Source organism: Psammomys obesus, unplaced genomic scaffold, assembly GCF_907164565.1.
Source record: "Psammomys obesus unplaced genomic scaffold, mPsaObe1.curated_primary_1811, whole genome shotgun sequence".
NCBI lineage: Eukaryota > Metazoa > Chordata > Mammalia > Rodentia > Muridae > Psammomys > Psammomys obesus.
In genome coordinates this window covers 33,378,927-33,404,577 of record NW_026592118.1, presented here as the reverse complement: position 1 = coordinate 33,404,577, position 25,651 = coordinate 33,378,927, and the positions used below count along the sequence as shown (strand labels likewise).

Here is a 25,651-nt window from a genome sequence, read left to right as displayed (position 1 = left end):
CAGGGTTGGTCCTTCCAAGGAAGGGATGTGCAAGCTTATCTGGCCAGCAGCTGGGAGCAGATGTGATTAATAGCCTGGTGACCTAGACCACACCAGATCTTCCCAAGACCCTAATGGTGAGCTTGTTGTTCTCAGTCAATATAGAGAACCCACCTTTCCTTACTTTTTATGACTAGGTCTCTCACTGCACCTGAAGCTCACCGAGTCAGCTACACTTGCAGGCTGGCAAGCTGGTATGCCTGTCTGCTCCCTCAGCACTAGGCTTAAAGACATGCATCATCACGCCGGCTTTTTAGATGGCATGAAACCCTAACTCAGGTCATCGCTTTCACAGCAAACACTTATCCAACTGAGCTAGCTCCCTGGCAACTTGTGCCTCTCCAGTCAGTATCCAACAGGTTGCCCAATGTCCATGCAGGTTTTGATGGGTATTTCATTTTTAAATGTCTAAGTTACCTTAGTATTTTTCATCTCCCCAACATTTAGGCAATAACTGAAACTATTAGAAATTGAATCTTAAAGCTTTTCTTAAAACTTTCATTTTGAGTGACTCAAAGAGGACATTCTGAGTGACAGCCAGAGAAATGATGGGACTTTCAAAATGACAATGTCTAATAATAAACTTACTGAAATTCCACAGCTACCATTATCATGGTATGTTTATTTAACTGAAGAAGCTAGAAACAAATCATGAGACTAATGCTTGATGGGAATAGAATTTAAAACACATTTACTTAAGAAATAACTTTTTTCCAGCACAATTGCAAAATGTTAACACCTTTCTTTAGTCCAAAAGTTACATTCCACACAGTAAATAAACGTTATTGCGATGATGGCATGGGTGCATTGGTGGTCTTGGTCCATATATCATTCATGTTGTCCAAAAAGAAGAGAGTACACCATTAACGCTGAAAGGATATGTTTTAAAGAGCTAACAGTAGATGGGGTAAGAGGTGATACATTCCACATGCTTTCTTAGGATTACTGTATCACAATTTCGGTTTTGTGGACTCGCTGATACTAAACTGCCGATTGGGTTTAGTAGCTTCTTGCATCAGCTCTTGCAACTGTACAATTTGCTCATCACGAAAGTCATTAAGTTTTTCTTCTGGGAGAGAGGTGCCAAAACATGCTTCTCCTGTTGAACTTTGTCTGCTGTCCTTTGCTTGTTGCCACAACACTGCTGCATATGTCTAGGAAAGAGACAGGAAGAAAGGTTAGAGATTTAAAACATTCCATGCTCACTGAGCCGTGGAGTAAACATTTCTACTTCCAAGGTCACCAGTTGAGTTCCATCACGAAATTTTTTTGCATTTGATTAAAAAGATAAAATACATGGTTGGAGTCTTCAGACATGATTTCAAGTAGATCATATTTTTAGCATTCTGAAAGTTTTTATAGACATTTAGGAAAGTCTTTAATCTGCAAACCGGTGGTAGAGGCCTGCTTTGGAAGTGTGCATCACGACCAGCTAGGACCATGTACAAAACCCTGCGTACCTAAGTACACACGTTTCTGGGACTGTAACTTTTCACCAGGTTTACAGAAGAAAACTACACGTTCTAAAAGCTCAAAAGTAGGCCTCACAATCCAGGAAGATGGCTATTTCTATCTTGTAGAATGAACCTCTTATGTCTGTGTGGAAGCATCACCTGTCAAGAAAAGGCTAAAGGCCTGTTAGCTGAGGCAGGAAATAAAGAGGTGGGAGTTGTGGAGAAAAGAGGGGAGAATTCTGGGACACAGAGGTGGGGGAATTTTCCCCGGGATTCTGAAGAAGATGGACGTATGAACCTGAGATCCACATGGCAGAACTAAGAACAAAATAAACAGGATATTAGTTATGAGTAAGTCAGGGAACATGCCTAACTATATCAGCATAGGCTTTTGAAAATATATTTAAGCCTTATAGTTATTATTTTGGGACCTGGGGTGCAGAAAAAAACGTGCATTTACACTCTGTCTTCACCTAAACATTTTAGTCACTACACGAATGTTTTAAACCTTTTAATAGTTCACGTTCATCATTGTAAAGAATAACTTTATGTTTAATGGTGTAATTTTGCTTTTAGTGGTTGGCCTAGTATGCCGTCACTCCCTGCAATCTCTTCTGTAATAAAGTCTTCCTCTAAAGGGAGGCGGGCAGTTGACAGCTAAGGATCTGGTGATCCACATGGGGAGTAAATGCTCTAGTTAAGCTGCTGCTACTCAACCTGGAAAAGACATCTGAGTTGTTCCCAACTGCTCCACTTGTCAACATCACTGAAAGAACTTTGCTTTTAATGCCATACATTCTCCTTACAGAGAAGTGTTTTCTCCATACTTTACCAAAATCTGTCTCATAAAATGCCATATACCGTAGGCTTCATCAACTCTGCTTCTAGGTTTGAGCTACTAAACAGTGTTTCTCAATTTGGGCATAACTGAAGTTTTTTGGGTAATTTGAGTAGGAGCTTTTTTATATTGTTGGGTGTTTAGAAGTCTCTGGCCTCTAACCAGAGGCCAGAGCTCTAAATGCTAGTGCTAACCAGTGCTCTAAATGCTAGTAGCACCCATCCTCCAATCAAAAATGTCTCTAAATACTGCTGTGTCTCCTGGCAGACAAAACACATTTATGATTAAAAACTGTAAAGCTTTTGAGCATGTCAATAAACAGCACACTAAAAAAATTTCCACACAGACATCACTGGCTAAAGAAAAACACTAGGAACAGGCTATTTCTACTTGAAGAGGAGAAAGTTTATTAAAACTATGGATTATACAGAAGTAACAGAAATAAGGTAAGCAAAGTACAGCTCTTACAAATAAGGCCTGTGTGCCAACATAAGTTAAGAAAGGGGGGACTGTCTAAAAGAGCATGCTAAGGAAGTTACTCAATTAAGAAACGGAAAAAGTTAAATTAAGCTCACATTAATATAAAGGGACCTTGAATAGGCAGAAGAAACCTCAGCAAAATTTGGAAGACACCAATTTTCAAATTCACTACAAAACTACAGTAAATAAAACAGTACAGTATCAGCTTGAGAATACACATATCACACTAACAGCAATAAAAATGAGGTCCAGATATCAACCTTTCAAACATGACTCACTGGTTTCTGACAAAGGATTCAAGTCTATTCAGTCAGTATACTTAGGAGGCAGCAGCCAATTAGACTCTACATTTTTCCATTTTTCTGTGTTATGGAGAATCTCTTTGGTGCTGAGAGAACTAGAATCTGAACAGCCACCTGCTCTGCCAATGAGGCATCAGGAGACAATTTGGGAGGAGAAGGAAATCCCAGAGAGCATAAGAAGGCCACAGAAGGGCACCACTGGCAGCAAGTTAGCCACACATGCTCAGGACGGAGATGAGCTGCCTGATTAGGAATACAGGAGATGCTTCATCTGCTGCTTGTCAAAGCGTACATGGAGTTTGGAATTCCAGTTCTGGCAAGTTGGTAAAGTGAAATCAATGCTTGTAGTAAAACAAATATTTTAACAATGTATTGCTTACAGTGTTAAAAACATTTACATTGGGGGTGATCAAAATGAGACTAATGAACAAAAATGTGATTCAAACAACAGGGGGAAAATACCTTCTTTCTTTTTGCTCTTTTTTTAATTTTTAATTTTTTTTTATTAATCACAGTTTATTCACTTTGTATCCCAGCTGTAGTCCCCTCTCTCATCTCTTCCCATGCCCCTCCCCAAGTCCACTGATAGGGGAGGTCCTCCTCCCCTTCCCGGTCTCATCAGGAGTGGCTGCATTGTCTTCCTCTGTGGCCTGGTATGGATGCTGCCCCCTCAGGGGGAGATGATCAAAGAGCCAGCCACTGAGTTCATGTCAGAGGCAGTTCCTATTCCCATTACTAGGGACCACTTGGACACTGGGTTGCCATGGGCTACATCCGTGCAGGGGTTCTAGGTTTTCTCCATGCATGGTCCTTGTTTGTGGAGTATCAGTCTCAGAAAAGACCCCTGTGCCCAGATTTCTTGGTTCTGTTGCTTTCCTTGTGGAGAACCTGTCCGCTCCAGGACTTTAAAGTCTTGGAGAGAGCAGGGATACAAGACACATACCTAAACATAGTAAAGACAATATACAGCAAGTCTATAGCCAACATCAAACTAAACGGGGAGAAACTTAAATCAATCCCAGTGAAATCAGGGACAAGGCAAGGTTTACTTTTGCTCTTCGAGAGAAGTTATTCTGTAGCCCAGGCTGACTTCAAATCATGCTTTGCATGGCCTTAAGCACCTGAGAACTCCTGCCTCCACTTCCTGAGTACTGAAATTACAGGTGTGTGGGGGTATAGCCAGCTGATAAAAAAAAATTTAATGCAACTATTACAAGTATATAAAGGAGAATATTGTTATAGTAAATAAGTATGAGAGATCTCAACAGAATGAGAACCTAAGAGAACTCTAGATCTCAAAAATATAGCATCTAGTTTTTGAAATATTTATAGCAAACAGGAAATGAAGATTCATGATGTTGAAAACATATACGATTATTACCCTGTTATAAAAAAAAAAAAGGTAGGCCTTTTGCAAATGAAAAAAAAAAAATGATCTGTGGGAATATGCCAAGAGATGTACTTAATTGGAAATCCAAAACAGAACGAGACAGAAAAAAAGAACTTTTGAATGATGTATCAAGAATAAATTTAGAGCCGAAGAGATGACTGAGGCACTCACACTGCTTACTGCTTTTCCAGAGGACCCGAGTTTAGACCTCAGCACCTATGTCAGGCAGCTCACAGTTGCCTTTAATTCCAGTAACGGGATAAAATGCCCCTTTTGGACTCCACATGCTCATACTCATGCACCCCGACACATATTTAAAAATAAAATAGATATTAAAAACTCAAGAGGCTTACTGTCATAACAGAATAAAAGTGAAAGAAAAGTATGAAAAATTATGCTTATGAAAACCATAGTCAAACTCCTGAAAAAATTAAAAAAAAAAAAACCTTAAGTTTAAAGGTATAAAATAGAAGTTATTTACAACTGTAAACATGTATTAAATAGAAGCATGGGGTGGGGGGAGATGAAGCAACAAAAAGATACAACTGCCTGTGTCAAGAGAGAAAGGGAAAGACCAGAGTGGGAATTCAGGCACACTTCAAGAGTGATCCAAAATGTACTGTAAAATGTCAATATCTTATTGTCTTCTGGACATGTTTAAGCTTTTTTTAAGCTTACGGACTTGCTTACCTATAAATCCAAAATATTTTACCTGGTTTACACTTTACATTAAGGCAATACTCTAATGCTTAACTTTTAAAAATATGATTCTTGGGGATACCAGAAACACATTTCATTTACACGAAATGTAATTTTTGAGATTTATTTTATTTTATGTGAATATGTGCTCCAAAGTGTATGCAGAGGCCAGAAGAGGGTAAGGGAGAGATCCCCTAAAAATGGGTCTACAAGGAGTTGTGAGCTGCCTGACAGGTGCTAGGAACAGAACCCAGGCCCTCTGCAAGAGCAGCAGGTAAAGTGTCCTCAACCACCTATCTCCAGCCCCTCAACAGAAATTTGAAGTAGAAAGACTGGTATCCCCACGAAAAGAGAAAAAGAAAAACAGTCATTTGGAAGTATCCAGAAAAAGCTGTCAACTTTAAACTGTTTAGGCAGGTTACCACACCAAGGAAATCTACACTATCGTTTCAAGCTCCAGTCCCTTTAGCCTCTCAGGAAAAAACTAACCCAACAGTTAGTTGACACCAATGACTGACGTCTTGAAGCAAAGAGAATCGCAGTTCTTCCTCAGGTTAGGCTGAGCTGCTTCAGGTAGCAGAGGGACTAGACGCTGTTGTTAGGAGTATCAACTAGAGCAGCCACTATGGCAATCAATGTGGCGGCTTCTCAAAGAACTAGAGGAGAAGGACAGCCACGTTACTCCAAAGCACTCTCTGCATCTCACTACTATGACACGTGGACATCCAAGTTTGTCACTGTGCTTTTCAGGGCAGCAAGAAAACAGAATCTGCCTAAATGGCCGTCACCTGACAAAGGGATAAAGAACATGACACCTTTACATTCACACACCGTTTTATCAACCTGAAAAGCACAGCTCTCTTGAGTACACATATACTCAAGGCTAAATTTAAATTAATTCCATGAATCAAAAGAAATGAAGTATTTTGCTCAGATTCAAATACTGCCTGAACCGGATTCTCAGATTCTAAAATACCTCTCAAACTGTTTTCTTGCGGGTTTGTTGGGGTTCAAAGAAGAAAACTAGTTATTTTTTGAGAATATCTTAATCATGAAGCCTTTTTTTTTTCTTCCAAATGAGAGCAGAATGACACCCTGGGTGACAAACTTGTCCCTTATTAACGCTTGCTATTAATCTTGTTTGATCCACATTCTGCCTCCAATTAACCACTTCATGTTTTCCTCCAACATCAAGAGTTCCTTGGAGAAAACAGAATACCTGCAAGAACTTGCATGTACCAGTGTTGTTGTTCTTAAACACTTCAGCATAATATGTCACTTTACATATTTTAAGACCTAAAGCAGACACATTTAAAGTAGACTAAAGGGAAATTTCTTCAGTAAGGATCAAGGTTTCAGATCTGTCACTTTAGTTAGTAAACGTTGACACTTTTTACTTTTTATAACACTACATTAGAACATATATCCATAGTGTGAACTGATGCTGCTTTGCCCATAAGCTAGGAGCAAAGTGGCATAAAATTCTTTATAGACTTTCACACACACTGAGACTGGTTCTGGAGAACAAAGCTGGGCCACAGGTTGGTTGCTTTAAGATGACCATAACGATCAGAGTTTAAGAGAACAAGTTTTGCCAAGTGTAATGGTGACAGACACAGAAAGCAAAAAGGTCAAAGAAAGTAAATCCATGACACAGGGTTGAGTGGAGAAAAGTTACTGTATACATATATAATTTCTTATTTAAGACAGTATGTTTGTCTATAGAGCCCAGGATTACCTCTAATTTTTCTTTTGAATTCTTAACTTCTTTCTTAACTTGCATTCCTAATTTCTTTAAATGAACAGTATAGATTGTACTACTACTCTCTTAGTTCACTGAAAAGCTAAAATAACAGCAATTTCTTAATAGTTCTGATAAATAATTTATACATCTTTTACTCTCAGAAAGAAAAGTACTGGATTTTGAGAAAAATGTCTCTCCCCAAAATATACTCAGTCATTCCAGTATTCTACTCAGCGATACTGAACCACTAAGTATAGCTTGAAGCCTTTCATTCCCAGTTCCCACAGAGACATGATTTAACGTGCTATGCTTCCTTAAGGAGCAAAATCGACACAAACACCTCTCCTCATGAGAACCTGAAGGCTATCAGAATAGAATTATTACCATAAGTAATAAGGACATTATTGTTTAGAAAACACAGGTTCCTAGAAGCTTAATATCAACAATGTTTGTAAGGTAAATAGTACATTTTTAAAGACACCACCTTGGGGATTTGAAGCTCCTCTGCCTTCAAGACAGACACTATTTCAAACACACACAAAGGGTCCTTTGTGGCTCTGATCATAAATTTGAGTTCCAGTTCTTTTTGAGCAGAGTTTCAAGTAACTGACAGAATATCTGTTCTTTTTACAGCATGCAACAAATCCTATTTCTTTGCTCCTAAATTGCATTGATTCACAGAAACCAAGGCGAAGAAGTAACACTACTATCACCAACAAGTAAATTTCTTGGGTAACCATGAAGTTGGTTCACAGGTACTTTTGTCTAGTATAGCAACCCGAATTCTAGAAAGAGAAGAGAACAAGAAGAGGAGCATGGGAAGTTCTTTGTTAAGGACAGAATAAGGAAATGATTGAGATGAGGTGGTCCATAAATGCTCTCTCCATTTGTCTATTGTGAATTCTATGTCCTTGGCATTAGACATAGAAATAAAAAATGGCACAGCATCAGAACTGGTAAGTCACAGCCACTACATAAGGACATTATTGTTTAGAAAACACAGGTTCCTAGAAGCTTAATATCAACAATGTTTGTAAGGTAAATAATACATTTTTAAAAATATGCTATGTAGCTCACCTACAAATATAATCATTGGATTAATTTTTAAAATTCGTTTTTCTGGTTACTTGAAAAAGAGATGAAGCCAAGGATTATCTGTATACTTTGTTTTATATAGCTATTTTTAAAAATATATATAATAATATTGTTACCAGACCTCATGGCACATGCCTTATATTTATTCTTATTATGTTATATGTATGATTTCTTTGCCTGCCCGTGTGAATCATGTGTCTGGTGCATGTGAAGACCATAGAAAGGCACCAGATTCCCTGAAGCTGTAGTTACAGACAGTAGTTAACAGTGCCTCAGAAGAAGAATGAGCCATCCCCCTAACCCCTGGTGTTTCAACTGCCTCAATGAATTCTGTAATACTTCATTATGTTATAGATCCTAAGTCTCCTCCCTGTGTAAATGGACCAGAATGTTTACGAAAAGTGGCAAAATACCATCCTGTTATTCAGCACTAATTATCAAATTATTAGGACATCTTTAATTAAAATTGCCAAACGTATAGTATAATGGCATCTGTACCGCCTACTTCATGTTGAGTGTGGTGAGAATTAAAATGGTACCTGGTTAATATTTAAACAGGCATTTGTATCCAGGCTGTAAAACACTGTGAACTCTTAATTCTCTGGGTTTGTGCCTTTGTGAGTACTCCTCTCCTGTCTTCAAGGTACCTCTTGTGGCTGGCAGCAGCTTTTCTCTGGGTCCAGCAGCCCATGGGAACATCTCTAAAACAGACCACATGCTGGGACACAAAACAAACCTTAACAAATATAAAAAACTCTAATCAAATCGACAGCAAATAATACTCTTAAGTATATAAACTCATGGAGATTAAACGGCTCATTACTAAATGATAAAATGGGTTAGAAGGAATCCAGAAAGAATTCTGGAAGTAATTAAAAATAAAAACACCACACAACAAAAACCCTGGGACACATTAAAAGCAGTCCTAAGTGGGATGTTTATAGTCCTAAGTGACTACATTAAAAAAAAAAAAATCAGAACACATAAATGGCATACTGATACAACTCAAGAATTTGGAAAAGTAACAAACCAAATCCAAAACCAATATATGGCAAGAAGTAGTAAAAATCAAAGCAGAAATTAATGAAATAGAAATAAAGAGAACAGAGAACAATAAAAAGAACCAATAAAGCTAAGAGCTGGTTCTTTGCAAAACATAAACAAGATAGGCAGGCAATTGGCACAACGAATGAAAAGAAAAAGACAACCAACTTAACAGAATCAGAAATATGCAGAGAAACATTATAATAGACACCAAAGAAATGCAGAATGATATAAGAGAATAGTTTTAAAACCTGTACTTCATTCAGTTGGAAAATCTAAAATAAATAGATGCGTTTTCGATTAATTCAAACTACTTAAGTTAAACCAAGAGAAGATCAACAACCTAAACAGACCCATAATGAAGAAGGAAACTGAAGCAAAACCTTCCAACTAACTTAAACAAATAAACAGTCCAGGCCCAGATGGATTCACAGCAGAATTTTTCCACATTTTCAAAGAACTACAACCAATTCTTCTTAAATTATTCAATGAAGTAGAAATAGAAGGCTCACTCCAAGACTTGCTTTATGAAGCTAATATTATTCTAATATACAAACCAGGTAAAGAGACAACAAGAAAAAGCTACAGACCATTTCCTTGATGAATACAGATGTAAAAGTCCTCAATAAAATACTAGCAAACTGGATACAGGCACATATCGAGAATATCACTGACCACGATTAAGTTGGATTTATTCCGAAAATGCAGGGGTGACTCAACATATGTAAGCCAATAAATAAAGTACAATCACATATCATATCAAAAGATGCAGAAAAAGCCATTCACAAAATCCAGCATACTTTCATGATAAAAAGTCCTAGACAGAGTAAGACTGATATGAATAAACCTTAACATTATAGAGCATATATATATATATATATCAAGCCCACAACTAACATTATTCTAAATGGAGAAAAACTCAAATCAATCCCTTTAACGTCAGAGATGAAAAAGGGCTGCCTGTGCACTATGCTCACTCCTTTTAAATATAATTTTTGAAGCACTAGCCAGAGCAATACAAGAGAAGACAATGAAGTAATACAAATAGAAAATAAGTCAAAATATCCCTATTTGCAGATGATATGATATACATAAGGCTTCCAAAAAAAAAAACTCTACCAGGAAACTTCTAGAAACAATCAATTTCAGCAAAGTGCAAGTGTACAAAATCGATTTACAAGTATCAGTAGCCTTTTTATACAGCAACAACAAACCCTGAGAAAGATCACAGGCATACTTTTACTTACGATAGCACCAAAGACACTAGTGGCTTGGAATATAAGTAGGCAAGTGAAAGGCTTCAATAGTGACAACTTCACAGCAATAAAGAGATTGAGAAAAAAAACTAAAAATGGAATGATAATCCCATGTAGAATATTGTGGAAACATGCATCCTACTAAACACAATTTACAGATTCAATGCAATTCCAATAAAAATTCCCACAACATTCTTCACAGAACTTTTTTTAAAAAATCATATAGAACCAAAAAATATCCTAGATAGCAAAAACAAACCTGAATGAGAAAAGTACCACTGGGTGGATGATCATTCTAGACATCAAGATATCTTGCAGAGCTATAGTAATAAAAACAATATGGTTTTGACACAAAACCAGACATGTGGATGAATGGAATAAAATAGATGGTTCAAACAAGAGTACTCAATAACTATAAACATTTGATATTTGGCAAAGAGGCAAAAACATAGACTGGAAAAAAATCTTCAAAAACTGGTGCTGGTAAAAATGCATGTCCACAGGCAGAATAAAACTAGACCCATATTTATCACCCTGCACAAAAATTAGTTTCAAGTGAATCAAAGACCTCAATTTGAAACCTAAAACACTGAAACTAGTAGTAGAAAACACAGGCAATACCCTACAAATTTTAGGTGTATTGAAAGGGCTTTCTGAACTGATTTCTTTTGCCCAGGAATTAAGGCCAACAACTGACAAGTAGAACCTAACAGAATTGAAAAGTTCTGTCATAACTTTGATTGTTTCTTCTGTCTACTGCTTCTGGGTCTTATTTCCTTGTTTTCCAAAACTCTTGAGGTGCATCACTAAGCCAATTATTTGTGCTTTCTGATTTGTTAATGTGGATACTTAACAAAGCTTTGTAAAAATTGTGTGCGTGTGGTGTATGTGTAACGGTAGGCATGCAACTGTGCACGTTTGGAGGTCAGAGGACAACTTTCTGGAGTCAGTTCCCTCCTTCCCTTTACAGGTGTTTCAGGAGTAAACCCAAGCTGCAAGGCTTGCATGGCAAGTGTTTTTACCTGCTGAGCCCACTCACTGACCCCACACTAGTTATTTTTGTTTTGCTTTGTTTGGGGTAATATATTTATATGATATCAACTGCTTAGAGGGAAGTAGCTCTCCTCAATAAAGCACTTGAAGTCAGGCTAGTGGCACAAAAACTGTGTTCCCAGCATTTGGAAGGTAGAGGGAGGATGACTAAAAATTTAATGTCAACCTCTGGTGCAAATAAGTTTAAGAACACTCAGTACTATGGGAAATCAAAAAGCAAGTAATCTAATACTTTCACTGAGTGTGGTGGCGCACACCTGCAGTCCCTGTACTTGGGGACTGCAGCAAATACCCACGTTATAGAACCCTTATCTCTCTACTTCTCCTTACCCCAACTCTACACTCCAGTTTGATTAGCTCAACCATTTTAGATACCTTATGTAAGAGACCCAGGCAGTGTGGCACCTGACTGGTCTTTTTCACTTAGCACACTTCCTCCAGAGTCATCTATGTTGCTGTTCATAGCAGATTCCTCTTTGGAATGCTGAGTACTATGAGATTCTAGGCCTTTTCTTTACCTATTCATCTGACTGTTGTTACTGTGTCTTGGCCATTCTCAATAGTGCTGAGGTGGAAACCGGAGTGTCAGCAAATCATTAAAATCTTGCTATCAGTTCTTCTGAACAAATGTCATAACTGAGATTGTTAGATAGTACAGTATCTTGCTTTTAATACAGAGGCACTAGCATACTGATTTCCACAGTGGCTATACTTCGGAATCGTGCACAAATGTTCTAATACTTCACATCCTCATTACTATTTGTTACATCTTGCTAGTGAGGCCTGTGCTAACATTATACAGTGAGGTCTCACTGTGGCGCAGTTCACATTTCCTTCATGATCCTGACGCTGAGCCTCTTTCCTTATGTCTGTCTGTCACTTGTGTATTTTCTTTAGAGAAATGTCTATTCAACTCTTTGCCCTATTTTTTAATGGGGTATTTGGCTTTTAGTTACTGAGCTGTACAGGTTCTTTACATACTTTGAATATAAACCCTTTATCAGTGGTGAGATTTCCATGTTTTCTTCAATTCCTTAGATAGTCTTAGCATTTTATGCCTACCTTCTTTGCTGTTCAGAAAGAAGCTTTTGGTTTTATATCGTCCCACTTGCCCAATTTCAGATTCATTACTTGTGCTTTTGGTGCTCCAGTGAAACACTCTCACTACCTCTGCTTCTAGAAGTTCCATTGCAGTGCCCACTCTATCGCAGTACCTGGTCTATTGCTTTGCCCAGTCTATTAGTGTCCCATCCACTGCGGTGCCCAGTCTATTAGTGTCCCATCTATCGCGGTGCCCGGTCTATTACAGTGCCCTGTCTACTGTGGTACCTGGTCTACTGCAGAGCCTAGCTTAAGTCTTTAATCCATTTTGAGTTCATATTTTTTGGATAGTGTAAGATACCCAGTTTCACTGTGACCTGTGTAGACATCCAGTGTTTCCCAACACCTCTCTTCACTGTGTATTCTTGGTGCCTCTAAAAAGACAAACTGACTGTATGATGAATTTACTTCTGGACTCTGTTCTGTTCAACTGGTCTGTCTTTATGCAGTACCACACTATTTTAATTACTGCATCTTTGTAATGTATTTTGAAATCTGAAACTGTGATGTGTCTTGCTTTGTTTTTTCTCAAGACTGTTTTTGGCTACCCAGGCCATTTGTGACTCATATGAGTTTTATGATTATTTTTCTATATCTGTAAAGAAAGTCACTTACCATTTTATTTAATTTACTCATATGTTGGTATAATGTTCTTTTGAAATGTATACACTTTACCCTTGTTCATTCAAATGCTGATTTCCCACACACACACTCTGGTTTCAATCTGGATATTGCATTGTGATACTTATTCTAAGCATCACCTGTCTCAACTTTGTGTAAGCATCCAAAATAAAACAACCAGCCACAATGTTGAGCAATAGAGAAGAAGGAGTAGGTGGGAGAGGGGAGGAGCCAAAGGACAGAAAAAGAGTGGGAGGCAAAAGGGGCAGGAGCAGAGCTAGGAGAGTAGAGTGGAAGGAGAGATCTTGGAGAGATGGACTGGACCTAATATATCACTAAAAGCAAGTATAATGTAGGAAATCTAAATGTTAGGAAACTATGAGGGCTTGGAGGTTTAGGATAGACAAACTATTGCCTGGCATTGTGTTCTAGGCTAAGTGAATAAATCCCAGTCTCTGTGTGGCAATTTGGTTATGCAGCTGTTTAGGATTAACAGCAAGCTTTACCAGAAGATGTATCAATGGTGAATGTTAATGGCCACCTACAACACTTATATAAACGAGTATTTTGCCTATATGTGTACCACCTGTGTGTCTAGCACCTCAACAGTCAGAAGAAAGTATCAGACTCCTCTGAACTAGAGTTACAAATGGCTGTGAGCCACCATTCAGCATTTGGAACTGAACTTGGGCCCCCTCAAAAGGAACAAGTGCTCTTAACCACTAAGCCATGTCTCCAGCCCCTTGCTGCTCTTTTGATAGGAATCAGTAGATAGCTTTAGGTGATAAGAAATTTCTGACTATATTAATTATTCTAGTCCATGAACACAGAGTCTTTCCATTTATTTTTGATTTCAATTTCTTTCAGCATGCTTTTTGGTTTTTAACACATAACTACTTCATGGTCTTAGTTTATCTTCAAGTCTTTTAACTCTTCGCTGCTACATTGAGTGGGCTCAATTTCAGATAGCTGTTGTGCATAGAAACATGCCTGATTTTTGTGTTCATTTGTATCATATGACTTTGCAGAATTTGTTGAATAGTTCTAATGTTAAGGGTTTTTTTTACAGGTAGAACTTCACAGACCCACACAATACATACTCTCTTTAGTATGGCAAAATATTTTGTTTCATCCATACTGCTGTTATTTTATTACCAAACAGTGTACCAAGGTATGTTAATACACTCACATATTAGCAGCTAAATGCCTAGGGTTGTTTCAAGTTCCAGTTTTTACAAATAAAGCCACTGTGAATTTTAAAAAATCATGTCATCCACAAATCAAAATAACGTTCCTTATTCCATTCTGATTTGGTTGTATTTTTCTTTCTTGGTTTTTCTGTCTAGGTATTTGATTCTTTAAAGAAAGAAAGTGGTAAAAATGCATCCTATTCTTAGAGGAAGCACTGAGCGTGGCATTGAGATGTATGTATTCTCCTTTTCATACATGACCAAATCCATTAAGGCAGATTAAAGCTTTAAACAAACTGAAGTAAGAACCACGGCAAACACGAGGTCTCACATAGATCCCTCCAGTAACAGCACAAGACAGCACAGGCTGCACTGCACGCCACGAGCGACCCCCAGGACTCACAAGTCACCCCCTTTCCCATCACTTTCAAGGTCCTGTAAAAACAAGAGCATTCAGAAATCGAGTGCTGCAGTATGTAGGGTTAAATCCCCAAGAGGCTTCTCTATTTCCTGTAGTTTAATCTACAGTGTATACAGGTACTGTTTTATATTAGCAATCATAATAGCATAAGAATCAAATATTAAATAATATCAAATATTAAATACTCAGCTATAAGTAGAATTTCCTTAAAATCATTATATGCTATTAGTAGTCATGCAAATTATTAGCATTCTCTAAACCAATGTGCTGGAACACATGCTTTTCATATCTCTCCTTGCAATGAGTAGTCTGCATACTGTCCTCCTTTTATAATTAAATATTGTGTGTGCATGTGTGTGAGAGAGAGAGACCTGGTAAAATACTCTTAGGGAGCAATTAAAGTACTTTGATCACATCCTTCTTTTTCAAATCTATTTATGGACAGATATTTAAAAGGATACTGATTTACAGATCAATAGATAAAATACTGTCAAATTGCCAAGAGGTCTACATTTTAAAATATATTTTTGAAATTGTATTTTAAAATATAGTGGGCTCTTAAAGAGTTCCAAATAATGAAAGCCCCTACCTAGTATGGAAATTAGCAACACACATAGAAGTTTAGATACATTTCATCTCACTGCCTGTCCTTAGACTGTCTGCAAACCTGGACATACAATGTTAAATATGAGAGGTGTGAAGGGCAAAGGGGAAAAGGGAATGAGATGGGAGAAAGAGTAGCAGAGAGAATAAGATCAGCTTATTTTAAGGACTAGACAACAGGAGGCTAGTATGTTTTAAACTGGTTGTTCAAGCTGACTCAGAAAAGATTAAAAACTCTGGCCCTTTCGTGACTGGAAAATGACCTGTCAGAGTTGGGGAATGTTAAGAGTTAGCAAATGGAGTAAAAGCTAACGGCCACACTGACCAGACTGCAGAACTGCAAACCTGACTAGAACACAGACAACACACACCTTCCTCTAAACCAGAGGCGCTCAGCCTTCCTAATGCTGTGACCCTTTAATAGTTCCTTATGTTGCCGTGACCCCCAACCATAACATTCTTTTCATTGCTACCTCATAACTGTAATTTTACTACTGCTATGAATCTTACTGTAAATTTCTGTGTTTTCCAATGGTCTTAGGCGACCCCTAGGAAAGGGCCATTTGACTCCCTCAGAGGGATTGCAACCCACAGGTTGAGAACAGAACGCTGCTCCCGGCTCAGAAACCACTACAGAAGAGTAGGCAGAAAGAGTGTAAGAGCCAGATACAGTGGGTGCCAAGGAAAGTGTCTTCCGGGCACTGTTGGACAGCCTCACATATGAACTCACAGCCACTATGACACTCCGCACAAGGCCTGTGCAAGCCTAAGCCACATTACATCCCAGCATGAGGACACAGAGTTCTACCCCTGAGGACCTACTGACAACTCTCAACTCCTGGGAAAAAAAGGCGTCAGCTCTCTAGAAGTGTACCCAATAAGTTGACCATGCCACCCACCCAAGAATATTTGGCAGCACAAACTGATACTGACTGGGGGAGAGAGGACACAAAGCTGGGTGGGAAGAGAAGTGGGGATGAATCTAGGAAGATCTGGGGGAGGGAGGGTAAATATGATCAAATCACATTGTACGAAATTCTCAAATAATAAAAAAGGTTTAAAAAAAAAAACAGTCTGACCAAAAGCAATTTAGGAAAGGAGTTTCTTTCATCTTACCACCCCCAAGTTGTAATTCATCATCAAAGTTGGGGCAGGAACTAAAGCAAAAGCATGCAGGCTCACTCCCTGACTCATACTCAGGCCCACCTGGATGGTGCTGCCTGAAAGGGACTGGGTCCTGCTACATCATCAAGACAACCGTCAGAGACGGGGGCCACAGGCCAGTCTCATCTGGGCAATACCTCACATGAGCCTTTCTCTTCCCAGGTGACTCTAACTTGTAGCTGACAATAAAAACCAGAACATTCTTCTACTGTGAAATTAGTATCCTGTTAGAACATGAAATTTGGAGTGACCTAAGTCTGTGTTCTTGGGCCATGGTCAACTCATATTTGGCTCAAGAATAAACTATCAATATATTGTAATAAACTATACCTCTTAGGCTCTTTGAAGCAAAAGCTGTGGGGTTTTTGTTATTTTCTGTCATTTGTTTGGGGGTCTTTTGCTCTTGGAGATTTTGTTTTGTTTATTTGTTTGAAACAGGGACTCTCTATGTTGCCATGACTTTAAAACTCTCTATGCAGACCAGCCTGGCCTTAAGCTCACAGAGAACTCCTTGTCTCTGCCTCCTGAGTGCTGGAATTAAAAGCATGTGCCATCACACCTGGCTGGGTTTTTGTTTGTTTGTGTTTGTTTTGTGTTTTAATATCATCAGAAGAGAACGAGAAAAAGGAAGGGAGGGAATGAGGGATGGAAGGAAGGAGATGAAAAGAAAGAAAAGGAAGGCTTAAAGCAAGCAGAAAATATGTTAATCTACAGTAAATTACAAATTATTTTCTAATTTTAAAAAATAATAAAAAGGTCCTATTGAGGCAGGAGAATAGGGCAGAAAGTGAAATAAAGAGGGCCTGGTATAAACTCTTATTTAGAAAATTAGTATATGGAAATAAAAGAAAAGAAACAAAAAACAAAAAGCAAAACCTTGGTAAGAAGCTGGAACCATCCACCCACCCCTTATATGTATCTAAAACAGGCCAAAAACACTGCACAGAACTCCAGTGTCTAAAGATGCCCATGGCTCATTACATAATAATACAATATGTACATCCCTGAGTGAGAATTTAAGATGCTAATTAATGAAGCTCTATGCAGAATTACATGTAACAGGTAAGATAGACACAGAGATGCACGCACACACACACAAGCCAAAAAGCCCAAGCTGTATGACATAGAAGCACAATCTAATGCACAGTGGGGCTGTTTGAGCTAACTCTTTGCTCTGGTTTGCTGCCTCCTCTCAATAACCTGTCTCTGCTCCTGTTGCAACTGTGTCTCTGCTGTCTCTGTGTCTCCTGTGTCTCTGCTCAGTTCCTTGTTCTGAGACACAGACACTCTGGAAGTGCCCTACTTGACACTAGCAGATGTTACCATTTCAAAATTTTTTTAAAAAAATATATTGTGACTATTCTTGTTCTCCTAAGCTCAGTTCTCCCACCCCTTCATTATCTGCTTCAGAAGGCCACCCACAAATTCAAAAGTCTAATTTCAGAGCCAGAAGACACCCCACCCTTCACTGAAATACCATATCTGCAATGGCCTAAAATGACTCTCCATTGAATGGTGTTCCATAGCCGACTTCTAGCACATCAAGACAGAACTGTGCCCATACAAAAACTTCAGCACTAGATATCTGCAAAAATGGCAAAGCAGAGGATTTCAGCAGGCTCTCTCCATAAAGCAATAAGAAAACAGCCATAAACTGTCAAAATACACTTTCTCAGAATTCTAGAATCAAATGGAATGCTTATCAAATCAAGTATTTAGACAACAAGAAAAAGCAAAAATCTTGAAGCTTTATGATGCCCTAAGTCTGATCCTTCCCATGATCCCCAGAGAAGCAGAAAACTTCAAAGACATCAGCCCACATTCCAGACACACGTACCAGTACCATGGAAAACACAACAGATCTTACTCTCAAAGAACTGGAGTTGTCTGTTCTGACCAGTTTGATAACTGCATGAGGGCAGCATAAAAGGACTGCCTTTCTCCCTCTCTCCCATTGCTGAAGGGAGGCACAGGGCAGTCTTGTGAAAAACATGTCAGGCATATAAATGTCACTACTGCCTGAAGCAAGGGATAACTGTGTAAGTCAACACCAGCCTAACCAAAAATAATGATACAAAAGGCTGCAGCCCAGAAGGCTTAGAGAGTTTGAAATACATTTCTAAAAGGCTTTAAGAAGTTGAGTCGAGTGCCACTGCTTAGAAAAGATTCCTCACAGGAAGGCTACCTAAACAAGAATATGTACAATGTATTTTTTAAGAGTAGATTAATTGTAATCCACCCAGACTTTGGGGATTGTTAAAGAAGCTGGAACTAGGGCTGGAGAGATGGCTCAGTGGTTAAGAGCTCTGTCTTTTCTTCCAGAGGTCCTGAGTTCAATTCCCAGAAACCACAAGGTGGCTCACAACCATCGACACCCTCTACTGGCCTCTTCTGGTGTGCAGGTATACATGCAGAGAGAGCATTCTTAAATAAAATCTTTAAAAAAAAAAAAAAAGGCTCTTCCTCACTTTTTCTTCTAAATGGTTTAGTGTGTCTGGTTTTATATTGAGGTCTTTGATCCACTCAGACTTTAGTTTTGTGCAGGGTAATAAGTATGGATCTATTTGCATTTTTCTATATGTAGACATCCAGTTAGACCAGCACCATTTGTTGAAGATGCTGTCTTTTTTCCATTAAATGGTTTTGGCATCTTTGTCAAAAATCAGGTGTCCATAGGTGTGTGGGTTTATGTCAGGGTCTTCTATTCGATTCCATTGATCCACCAGGCTGTTTCTCTGCCAGTACCACGCAGTTTTTAGTATTGTTGCTCTGTAGTAGAATTTGAGATCAGGGATGGAGATACCTCCTGAAGATCTTTTACTTTAGAGAACTGTTTTAGCAATTCTGGGTTTCTTGTTATCCATACAAAGTTAAGAATTTTTCTTTCAAGGTCTGTAAAGAATTGTGTTGGTAATTTGATGGGAATTGCATTAAATCTGTAGATTGCTTTTGGTAAGATGGTCATTTTTACTATATTAATCCTGCTAAGCCATGAGCATGGCAGCTCTTTCCATCTTCTCATATCTTCTAATTCTTTCTTTAGAGACTGGAAATTTTTTTCATACAAGTCTTTGACTTGCTTGGTTAGGTTCACACCAAGGTACTTTATGTCATTTGTGACTATTGTGAAGGGTGTTGTTTCCCTAATTTCTTTCTCGGCCCTTTTGTCTTTTGTATACAGGAGTGCTACTGATTTTTTTGAGTTAATTTTGTATCCAGCCATCAGAAGAAGGAGAAAAGAGGGAGCAAGTCAGGAGCCTGACACAGAGGACCTCTGATAGGCTCTGCCCTGCAGACTATCAATGCAGATGCTGAGACTTATGGCCAACCATTAGGCAGAGTGCAGGGAAACTTATGAAAGAAGTGGGAAACAGTAAGATCTGGAGAGGACAGGAACTCCACAAGGAGAGCAACAGAACCAAAAAATCTGAGCACAGGGTCTTTCCTGAGACTGATACTCCAACCAAGGACCATGCATGGAAATAACCTAAGACCCCTGCACAGATGTAGCCCGTGGCAGTTCAGTATCCAAGTAGGTTACATTGTAATAGGAACAGGGACTGTCTCTGACATGAACTGATTGACCTGCTCTTTAATTACCTCCCCCTGAGGGGGAAGCAGCATTACCAGGCCACAGAAGAAGACAATGCAGCCACTCCTGATGAGACCTAACTGACTAGGATCAGAAGGAAGGAAAAGAAGACCTCCCCTATCAGTGGACTTGGGGAGGGGCATGCATGCAGAGGGTGGAGGAAGGGAGGGATTGGGATGGGAGGAGGGAGGGAACTACAGGGGAGATACAAAGTGAATAAAGTGTAACTAATAAAGAATTTTTTTTAAAAAGGAGAAGCTGGAACTAATTAAATATGTAGTGTGTACAAGGAACTACAGACCCTGGAGAGCAGGCATGCAGTTTTGCTAGGAAAGGAACTTGTTAATGAAAAATGGATAACTTCTTTATACTACGTCCTGTTAGTATGTCAGCATGCAGATTTCCTTTATACTGTTGGATTAACAAAAACATTAAAGGAAAACTACATAATATGGAATTAATTTTTTCAATGAACTATTTTTTGTAATACATGTTGGCCACAGCCCATCAAATCTTAAATTTCAAAATATAAACCAATAGGTAATGGAAATTTACATTCAAGTTTAAGTTTTCTAGAATGTTTATTTCACTAAGTCATAGTATCGTGGGGATTTACTGAAAAAAAAATACTATGAACAGATTTTTATATAAACACAACCCAACCAATAGAAATCTATGCAAATTCCATTCAAGTCTATGCAATTATTCTTCTGAATGATAATGCTTCCAATGGGGACTGTAAGAAAGAGAACAGCTTTGAACAATAAAGAGAATTGCTTAAAACAATAGGAAGGTAAGCAAAAGAAAACATGCAGTTTTAAAGTTTGGAGTACACTGGTAAAAGCCCCACACCTGCATTTCATTCTAAATACATATGCTTCAACAATAGAAATAACAGCCTCACAAAATGACTAAAACATCCCTCACATACTCAAAAAGAATTCAGGAAGCAAACATCTGTCAGACATAAAATATCAACTTTCTTCAACTATATTCCCACGCCATACCATTAAATATAGCATTCCTTTATGTCCAAGTTGCATTAAAAAGTCAGTTACTACATTTTGTAATATATTATTAGTAAAGATTACACATTTAATAGAATTTAAGGTGTTTTTAATTTTCATAATGTTAAAATAAGCACATAAGTCTACAAACACTGAAATAAGTAAAGACAACCCTAAAATATAGGCTAAATGTATATAGTGCATATCTTTACTTAAAGATTATAAATCCCCACCCCAACAACCAAAACAAAATTGGAACTGAAGCCCTATCAATAATTACCACACAATTCAGTGTAGTAACTAACACATGTAGACGGATTTTAATCCAGCAACATAGCTACTCTGGCTAGAATACAAATGTCCTTAGCACTCACCTTTAATCCCAAATAACAAAGGTAAAGTTAATTTGTAGAAGGAAGAAAGCATGTTTAAAAGTGATTCCAATTGAGAGGCAGACAATGTGACAAATCAGAGAAAGATTTGACAGAACAGAATATGCCTAACTCTCATGAGACAAGAGAGGAAAGAGAGAAAACTTACACAGAGAGAGGAAGAGAAAGCATCTTCACCAGGACAGTTTTACAGAGACAGGCTGAAGAGAACAAGCTAGATGCATGTGAAGACAGAACAAGTCAGAGAATGAGAAGAAACCAGGAGATTAGAACAGATTGCTAGAGTTAGTTTCAGGCCAAGAAGAGCAATTCAGTCAGAAGCTCAGAGAAACAGTTTGAGTCAGTCAGCTTGGAGAGGCATTTTGAACCAGACAGCTGAGTTGAGCCAGAAGTGAGAGAGTTCAGAAAGAACTAGAAAGGGGGAGCTTATTCAGCAGTAAGTCTCAGAGGCCGAAAATATGCTAGGCTAGATTAGATTGTATGAAGTCTAGAAGCTTCCAGGGCTAGGTCTAGGTTAGCAGACAGAGGCAGTAAGCCTCCAAGATGATAATTAAGGCATTCAAAGTTACTTTAACAAGCACATGAAAGTGTAGACTACCCAAGTACTGCTTTATAGAAAGTCCACTCACTAATATGTTAACATAATAATCTGTCAAAATACATATATACATATGCCTCATTTATGACAATTTTCAAAAAAATTCTATGAATCAAATTTCTACAGGTTAAAATAAAAGTGGAAATAAAATTATTCCTAAAAACTTTGTCAAAGCTAAAAAGCTTTGTAGAAAGGGGAAGGAGGAGGGAAAACCTTTTTGTAAATAAGACAACTGCCCTTAAAGGTGTCACAGTCTGTACTCTGAGTTTCCTTACAGAAATTGCCTCATATTGGTGGTTGGGCAAGTGTCTGTCTTCTGCTATCTTTATCTTTTATTGGTTCTTGTATTCATCATATCTGTAGACAGACATGGCTATATGAATGTGTTATAAAATGGCAGTCAGTTAAATGAGTTACAACTCATACTATCTAGGTTAATTGAAGTGACAAAATAAGTAAGAAGATTTAAAGGATAACTATCATGAACAATCTGCAGCACTGGGGAAACAGAGGCAGGGGGATTGAAAGTTGAAGTAACAGAAGATAATAGACACTTGTCGAACTACCAGTATAAGCTTATCAAGCATTGACAAGGTAAAAACAATGGCAACATGTTCCCTTGATCTCATGAGCAGAATGGTACTTTACATCTGTGGTCCTCTCAAACACCACAGCTCCTATGTACATGATAAAAACGGCAGAAAATGCCAGCAAGGGGGCATTCAATAAAGCATAGCTGAATAGTACTTCTTAATTATCAATGTCATCAAGCACAAGGAAAATCTGAGAAAGTTTCACAGTCAGAGGAGGCTGAGGGGACATGATGGCTAAATGTAAGGTGGTTTCCTGGATGGGATTATGAAGCCAAAGAGGTAAAAACCAGGCCAGTCCCCGAGGGAGGAGCAGCCTTACCAGGCCACAGAGGAGGACACTGCAGCCAGTCCTGATGAGACCTGATAAGCTAGGGTCAGATGGAAGGGGAGGAGGACCTCCCCTATCAGTGGACTTAGAGAGGGGCAGGGAGGAGATGAGGGAGGGAGGGAGGGAGGGATTGGGAGGGAATGAGGAAGGGGCTACAGCTAGGATACAAAGTAAATAAACTGTAATTAATATAAAAAATTAAAATTTAATAAAAAAATAGAAACAAAAAAAAAGAATACAGTAAGAAAAAAAAAAACAGGCCAGTGTGAATAATGAACTATAGTTAAGAGTACTGTATTAATGTTGAGTTGACACATACTGTTCCCATGTGTGCTGGAGTATTTTATCTCCTGGGGAAATAGCTCAGTCAGTAGAGTAGTTTCTGCTCGCACATGAGGAACTGAGGTCAAAATAGATGGAGCAGCATGTACCTGTGGCAGCAGTCCTGAAGGAGTGACCTGGAGCTCAGTAGACAGCCAGGCCACTGGAACTGGTGAGCCCAGGTTCAATCAAAGGCCTGTCTTAATAAATACAGGGAGGCCAATCAATGGCTAAGAGCAATGGCTGCTGTCACAGAGGACCTGACGATGGAGACTCCCATCTCTTCCAGAGGATCTGATATACTCTTCTGGACTTCTGAGAAGGCTTTCATGGCACCTCAAATGAAAGCAGTACATAGACATGCACACAAAACATCTATATGTGTAAAACAATAAAAATTAAAATGAAAAACTAGCCGGGCCTAGTGGCACATGCCTGGAATCCCAGCACTTGGGGAAGGAGGCGGATCTCCGAGAGTTCAAGGCCAGCCTGGTCTACAAATGAGTCCAGGACAACCAGTGCTACAAAGAAAAATGGGAGGGAGGGAGGAAGGAAGGAAGGAAGGAAGAAAGGAAGAAAGGAAGGACGGATGAAGGTGGAAAACTGGGAAAAGCACTGTGATGTCCACTTCTACCCTCCTGACGCACGGGCATATGCACCTGCAAACACATGCACACAAGCACTTACATATTCACAAAAACTCAGCATTCTAAAATATTTGAAATGCAAATTTGTATTCACTATTGTTAAGAATTCTTTCCTTACATAGCTATTAAGCTTTGACATTTCTGAATTTATAAAACAATAATTTCCACATAAATGACATATGCTTCAAAAGTACAGAGATTATAATTCTAAAAAATAGCAATAGCCACCATAAAGATGAAGAGATGTGGCACTATTGTCCATACATTGACAATTATTTACTGTGTGTGCTCTCAATGTGACATACAAAGAATACAAAATCATCTCACAACTTCTGCTTCAAAGTGGCTTATAATTTGGTGGTGCCGCAGACAAGGGGGAAGGTAATTACCACCGAGGAATAATGAAAAGGAATGAGTATATAATAATTTCCATAAATAGAAATGAACATAGAGTTCAATGGGAACACTTCGGCTGAGAGATGAGACATGGGGCAGGGAAGGTCTCCAGAACAAAGTGCCATCTAACCTAAGTCTAAAGGAATCAGGAGGGAAAGTAAAGGGAACTGGTGAGAGGGAGACAGAGGGTATGGACTCGGGTGGGTATACATGGAGGGAACAAATGACAACAAAGCTTCATGTCAAAATATCCTAATGAAATACGTTGCTTTGGATGTATGCTAACCTAAAAATTAATTTAAAATTAAACGATGAGGAGTTGCCTAAAAACTGATCAGTTCAGAGGTGTTACACACTACCTTGTCCAATGGGGTGCCCATAATCCATGTGACTGGTGAGCACTTAATACGTGATTATGGAGTCAAATTGAGAAATAGGATTTATTTGACTACTTTTTCTACTAAGTTACAAAAACAATTCAGTGCAAGAGAAACAGCCTTTCAACAAGTGAGACTGAAGTAGCTGGATACCAGAGAAGTAAAGCAAAAACCCTGAACTAAACCCTGTACTGTAGACAAACTAATTCAAAATGAAGCGTATAAAATGTAAGCTATAAAGCTATCTAGAAAAGAACAGCAGCAAATTCTCAAGGCAAATGAAAACTTGATACACTTGACACCAAAAGCCTGATCCATGGGAGAAAAACCAGACCATCAAAGCTAAAAACTTTTGCTCTAAAGAGACTCCTATTAAGAAGATAAGAAGCAAACTGGGAGAAAACGAAAGCAAACCATATCTCCATGGTGAGTAATTTTGATTTTCAACTTGATGGGATTTAGAATTGTTTAGAAGACAAACTATATATAATAAAGGTACAGCCAACAGTATAATAAATGGAAAAACAAACAAAATTCAAAGCATTTCCATGGAAACCAGAAACAAGACAAGGGTGAGCATGTAAGGTGCCTTGGGTCCAATACCCAACACCACATACCTAACAAAACAACAAAAATTACCATTTTTATATTGAATGCTAAAATTCAGGAGTTCCACTTTCCTATGCTAGCCACCAATCTCCCTTTTTTGTTGTTTTTGTTTGTTTTTTCTTTAAGACAGGGTTTCCCTGTGTAGTCTTGGCTGTCCTGTCACTCACTTTGTAGAACAGTCTGACCTCAAACACAGAGACCCACCTGCCTCTGCCTCCCTGAGGGCCAGGATTAAAGGCATGGGCCACCATGCCTGAGTGCCCCCACCCCCTTTTTTAATCAGCTACTGTCTCAAGA

The 25,651-nt window shown here is 38.6% G+C and overlaps 1 protein-coding gene across 1 annotated transcript in view; it reads right to left on the bottom strand.

Annotated features, from left to right (window-relative positions):
- Nucleotides 1-713: 713 nt before the first annotated feature.
- The window catches only part of Sdhaf3 (succinate dehydrogenase complex assembly factor 3), a 44,385-nt gene continuing 19,447 nt past the window's right edge, over nucleotides 714-25,651 (bottom strand). Inside the window, exon 2 of the mRNA XM_055613029.1 lies at nucleotides 714-1,193. Within this exon, the coding sequence (XP_055469004.1) occupies nucleotides 990-1,193 (204 nt within the window). The 3' untranslated portion in view covers nucleotides 714-989. The remainder of the gene's footprint in view (nucleotides 1,194-25,651) is intronic.